General features: G+C 45.4%; 1 protein-coding gene across 3 annotated transcripts in view; it reads right to left on the reverse strand.

Moving 5' to 3' along the window:
* Nucleotides 1-1,898: 1,898 nt before the first annotated feature.
* LOC104280632 (disheveled-associated activator of morphogenesis 2-like) overlaps nucleotides 1,899-6,193 on the reverse strand; it is a 115,393-nt gene continuing 111,098 nt past the window's right edge. For all 3 annotated transcript variants that reach the window (XM_009878340.1, XM_009878339.1, XM_009878342.1), the window contains 2 exons: nucleotides 4,040-4,210; nucleotides 1,899-2,114 (listed from right to left, as the gene is read on the reverse strand). In XM_009878340.1, the coding sequence (XP_009876642.1) occupies nucleotides 1,899-2,114; nucleotides 4,040-4,210 (387 nt within the window). The remainder of the gene's footprint in view (nucleotides 2,115-4,039; nucleotides 4,211-6,193) is intronic.

Raw genomic sequence — 6,193 nt, forward strand, 5'->3', positions numbered from 1 at the left:
CAGTAAACAATGAAAAGTTAGAGTTTAACAATTCTGACTTTTTAGCTTCTTTCCATAGTTTACATAATTATTTAAATCTCAAAGTGTTCAGAAAATCACCACAGTTTGCTTCTCCGATATCGGTAGTGTGTAACACTGATCAGGCAGCATGCATGGCAGAGGAAGTTCTGTTCGGTAGACTTGGTGCGGAGCCTGAGGTTAAGTGACATTCAGAGATAAATCAAACCAAATGATTAAAGTGACAAATTGAGCTTCTTTCACTTCTCTGGGATTCCTTGACATTTTGTGCTGTTGACTATTGATGCATATTTTACGTAGATGTTGGATACCTCTTCTCAAATATTCTCTCTTTTCTTCCTATCTAGGAGAAAGAATCATCATAATTTGTTTTCCTTTTTTCCTTCTCGAGGGAAGTTAATAAAAAAGGAAGACAGATTAAAAAAAACAAAAGAAAAAAAGGAAAAAGCTCACATAATCCAATCCCTTTCCTAAAGCCATGAAGACACACAGAATTCAGATCTCTTTTTGGGGTTCTTTGCTTTTTTGCTGTGTGCTTTATACATGTAGCTTACCTACAATTTTTTTCTTCTTATGTATTAACCCATGTCCAAAGCCTGGCTGCCTTACACAGTTCTGTGTCCTCCTGGAACCAAAAAAAATTAATTTTTATTGTGAGACCCTCCATTGGTTCATCCTAAATGATCCTTTCAAAATGAAAAAGGCTGTGAGCTACAAGGCTCTTCTTTGACAGCATTCATATCTTGCTGAGTTACATGATTCCCCTAGGTAGGAAGGGGGTGTATGCAGTGAAGATCAGCCTGTTCATGCCAACAGCATGAAAGACCAGTTCATGACAACAGCAATCACAGCTAGCATCAAGTGGAAAAGAAATCTTATTTCTTGCAGCCAGTGACCCTGTTTGTTTTTTGCTACTTGTGACCTGTGGATGATACTAGGAGCTCCTGATTTCCATCGGGATGCACTAAGAAACCTTGCACAAACAGGTAAGAAATGTTCTGCTGTTTTCCTTCCACTCTCCAACAACGGCAAAGGTTCCACAGTCATCTATTTGTAATCCCAACCTGGCAGTGGCTTAATTTTTTAAAGAAAAGCCAGAGCCACCTTTCTAGAAGATTAATTTCATAGCTTCAGGGCACAATCATCAACAAATTCCACAAAACTGAATCTAGAAAAGCAGAATCCAAAAGAATTTTGCAAAGTATTTTAGGCTGATCTTGATTCTTGAATTTCAACTTGTTCCAGAATATGATTACTTCCTTCTGAGCATCACTTGCTTTGGACAATTTAGGGCACACAAAAATACCATACAGAACATGAGATCAAAAGCATTTTTCAGCTGCTAATCAATGGCTTATAAAACCCAATTCTGGAAGGGAATTGGAAACCTAGAGAATCACATCTTGATGAGACCCTGAAGGCCAATCTAGATCTTGAAGAAGCGACAGGTGTTTACTGAGCTGTTCCGAAATCAGTCTTGCTTGTTATCAGCAAGATAGCGATCGTGACTAGTTTTCACTTTGGCACACAGAAAATTTTCCTTCTCCAGCTGTGAGGCAGTCTGCAAGGCCCGAGTACTTTCTGTCATCACCATGAGGCCTCTGATGACACAATAAACTCCCAGAAGCAAATCTGTCAGCTCTGCATAGCCCAGTCACAGGCCTTGCTCGCTTCACAGAGGCACTTTTATAATGGTTCAAATTAGGAGCACAGAAGAGGGATGAGAGGAAAGCTGATCATGGAAAGGTAACGTCTCTAGCCACAGACCAAAGAAATCCTTTGGGGAAGCTGTCAGCCAGGCGCCATCGCACACATTCATCTTCCTTGTTTTGCACTTTTTCATCACCTTCTATGGTTGTTTCTTTTTCATCCTCTTGTAATTAATAATTTAGCTTTGTCACCACCCGCTCCCGGCTTGTCTCTAAGCCTTGGTTCCCCGAACGCTTGCGGTTACGCTTGAGCTTGGATAAGTCTTTGTCAAAGACTTCACCCGATCTTAATGCTGAGACCAGGTCATCAAACTCCCCACTCTCTTCAGAGATGCTTCCAGCTTTTGCTTTCTTTTGTCTCCTCTCTTTCTCCCTCTGCTCTTTTAGCTGTGGAGAAAGACACAGAGCTTTAGGATTAGCTGACAAAGATCACTAGGTACACTGCCAAGAAGCACCTAAGATGCACCAGTACAATTTACGGGAAAAAAGAGATCAGGAGCTTATCCACAAGGCCATCACCTCTGCCAAGAGCAATAGACAACCATGCTGGGCTTCCTTTCTTCTGCACAGACAAGCAGAGAGGATGAGGAATGAGTAGCATCATACTGTTTGCCTCACAAAGTACTACCACCCTGGAGCAAAGAGGACACGTGGGATCTGTCTATGCTGCTGCTGGTTTACAGTAATTTTACAGTAGGATAGTGCCAGCAAAGCAGCTGTGCCAAATGACACAGCTTCTGGGGCCAGGCTTACAGTGACCTTAGTGTGCCAACACCTACTATACTAACAATACCCAACCTAGAGAGTCTGAAGTTAATTTGGATATGCCTATACAAACCACAGACACTTAGTACAGTCACAAATAGCTTTGTGCTTGTGACACAGCTAGCTTAATTGACAGGCAGAAAGATTGCAGCCCTGCAGAAGGAAGAAAAGAAAAAAGGGAAAACCCCAGAAAGCCACAAGCTAAATGTGCTGAAGAATGAAAACTGTGCGAGATAACAAAACATCAAGAGAAACCCTATCCACCAGACAGCTCATGTTTGGATGGACGCAGCGTGTTGCAGCGATGGGAAGAGGAAGGCACATTGCCTCAACTCTGGAAAGAGAAACTGGTTATAAACACAAAGAGCAATGAAGTAGAACTGCTGATTTTACTAATCATTGGAGAGGTCCACCTGTCAATGTGATGCCCTTGGTCTCCCTAGGGTAGCTCCAAAGAGTTCTGTTATCCCCCTCTACTCCTCAGCTCTAAGATTAGTGGAAGCGACAAGGGATGGATGTGACTGTCAGGAAGCAGGTCGCTCGCTCTGCGCACTAGCCCCACATTGCAGGAAGACTCTTTTCATAAGCAAATTGCAACCTCTCTCACGGTGTATTAGGCCTACAAACCACCCTAGTGCTTTAGCAGTGGGCTCCTGCACTTTCCAGGCTAGCTGAGAAGAAACTTGAGCTTAAGCCCTGGCATTTTATCCCTGTGTCCAACAATAAGCCTGCTGGCATCCTGGCATTTTACCTCTCTCCTCTTCTGAAAGGCACAAAACATTGCTTCTGGCACAGCAAACATTTAAAGCAGCAACTCCCCACAGCAAGGCCTGGGGCCATGGTGGCAGCTGGGGTTAAAGCGCTGGCAGGGGGGAAGAAGGCAGGCGACTGCTGAGCCGTTCTCAGGCCTCAGGAACGGCCAAGGTTAGAGGGGGAGGCTGGCTCACATAAACCTCTGGAGACACACACATCTGTCTCCCAGCAGCGAAATTAACAATGCGCAAAAGCTCTCTCACCACATCAAGGCCAGACGTGGCCCCAGTAATCAAGGCATTAAGGCTGACCAGAGAGAAATACCACCAGTGTAGTCTGCAGCAGGTGCCAGGGCATTTGCTGTGTCACCACACACCGTCAGGTGACAGGCACGCAGCAGATGATGATGGACTTTGAGTGGAAGCTGGCCAGCAGGCAGAACTGAGGGAGATCTGGCTCCCAGAACTTTTGCACAGAGGCCAAAAGCAGGATAGTCAAGCACTGAGCAGGGGAACACCATGCCACAGCTGGGGCAGAACAGGCAGGGCTAGGTTTGGTACCTGAATCCAAAAGAGGGTGATTTAGGAGCTAAACAGTATGCCCTCGAGATCTGACAGGACAGTCAGCAGGAGACAGGACAGTCAGAAGGAATAAAAGTAATCATTTGTGAAGAGAATGATGCTAAAGAGAGGTGGCAGTGATGGGACACGAGCAGTGGAATCGGCTTTCTCAACCTTTGTCTTGAGATATGAAAATCCAATGAAGGAAACACCCTCGTGTGCCAAGGTCCTCACCATGGCCTCCATGCGTGCCCTGCGCTCCTCTTCTTCCTTTTTCTTCCTCATATTCTCCAGATCTTGCTTGGCCTCTGCAAATGACTGTAAGAAAGTGTCGAAGATGCCAAAAAATTCATCTGGCTGCATCTTGCCTTCGCTCTCTCCAAAATGCTTCAGTGCCTTGGCATACTGTCAAGGGGGCAAAAAACACAAGAGCAATAATTATGCAGGCAGTTGGTGAAAACAGCAAGGAAAGCTGATGAGTAACCACATGTGTAATTCAACGCCCTCTGAGCATTCATGCAGTGAGAGCAGAAACTATCCCCGGGTATCAGAAGTGCCTCTCCTTATGGCAGGTGCCTCTGTCTCTGAAGAATCTGCTCCCCTAGATATCCTTTGGGCAACACAGGGTGATGGTACTGGAGAGCACTCGCTGTCCACTTATTAAAAAACAAACATGTTCAGTGCCTGAGGGTGATGGAGTAATCTCAAGAGGATGACTGTCTGGCCACATCTCAGCTACAGCTGTGGGACAGCAGGGAAACGGAAAACAGAGAGCTAGCTGGGGAAACAAGTAGTTTTAGTCCACCCTAACTACCAAACAAGTAGGCTTAGCTCACCCTTTCCCCTTCCACCTTCTACTCAACCCCCCGTTTAAAATGACTGGAGTTAGAGGGGTTTTTTTCAGCAATGTTACAGCCTGTCCTCTCAGGAGCCTTTTGCCATGTCATCCATCACTCTGGAGTCCTCTGAGTCAGGGTGTTGCCTGGGAGAGAGGAGACTATGGACAGACATGGCATGAGAGAGGGCCAAGGAAGGAAGCCAGGGCTCCCGGGCAGACTTAAAAGGGAGCGAATACATCACAAGTGGCTTTTATTTTAAAAGGCAAATGTTGAGGCTGCAGGATGCATGTGGAAGCAGCCAACTGGCAGTACTTCAGTCACAGGGCAATCCTGATTGGGATATGGTAAATTCACAGCAACCTCTGGCTCCTGGACATCAGTCCTGCAGTAGTTGTACTCTCTGCTCTCTCACACTTAAAAGTATGCCTCTGTACTCACCAAAATGCACTCAAATGCATGCACATTTAGTCTGTCAAGAGCCTGTATGCACATGTCCTGTATAAGTGTGTAAGTCCTATACATGCAAAAGCTGTGTCATTGCCCAGCCACCCTCACTCAGGTATCCCTGCACTGCAAAAGGCAGCACCAGCCACACATTCCTGACATCACTGGTGCCCTGATACACAGCTCCCCCAGCAATCCCTGCTCGCACTTTTAACATACCACCACTGAGCAGCAGAGCATCCTCAGAGACCTCAGCATTTACCAAACCAAATCCAGATTCTCCCAAGCTATGGACTGCCTTCAAACTCTCTTGTGCATATATTGAGCTCATACAAACACAGCCCAGTTTCCCTTTCTTTAGGTGGGTGCTCTTGCAGAATGGAAAACACAGTAAGAACAGTTCAAGCTCCAATTTCAAGTATGAAATGAGTTTGGAAGCAGGTCTTATAAACCCCTCTGGCCCTGTACCAGGTAAAGCATAACCAACGTCTCCCAGTTAACTGCAGGGGAAAGAAATCTCCAAGGAAAGCAGCTTCCTCCTGGCACAGCCTGAGAGATTCAGCATCTCCCCTCCTCTGCTTTTGCTGCCAGGCCCACAAAGCAGTTTGAAGAAATAGCTTCTTTTTTCTTTAAAAGGCTGTGTTCTCAGCCAGAAACAAACAAAGAAACCCAAAGTATCTGAGGAAAAAAAAAAAAACAGAAAAAAAAAGTCTTGGAAGAAATGCAAGTTGCTTTGAGCTACCAAACATGGCAGGAGTTGAAGGAAGCACTACAGCAGCAAGTCATGGAGGGACTTCAGAGTATGGAAACAACAACAGATTACTCCTCTGTTTTAACTCCTTTTCTCTGAAACCTCTGAAGACACATACTCGCAAGTATGCACATCTACTCCCTCTCCCTACCCCTTCCTCTGTATAACGTACACATAGTCTGCTTGAATATTAGGAAAGTGCAGCCATCTCACAGTAATCCACACTGACAAGCACAAGCTCTTCAGCAGAGAGAACACAGGCTATCAATAAAGCAGAGGGAGATAAAGCTTATCCACATGCTGTATTTTCTTGGCTTGCCTGCTCCAGCATGCCAGTCTGCCAGGGGAGCAGGA

Source organism: Apaloderma vittatum, unplaced genomic scaffold (assembly GCF_000703405.1).
Source record: "Apaloderma vittatum isolate BGI_N311 unplaced genomic scaffold, ASM70340v1 scaffold3381, whole genome shotgun sequence".
NCBI lineage: Eukaryota > Metazoa > Chordata > Aves > Trogoniformes > Trogonidae > Apaloderma > Apaloderma vittatum.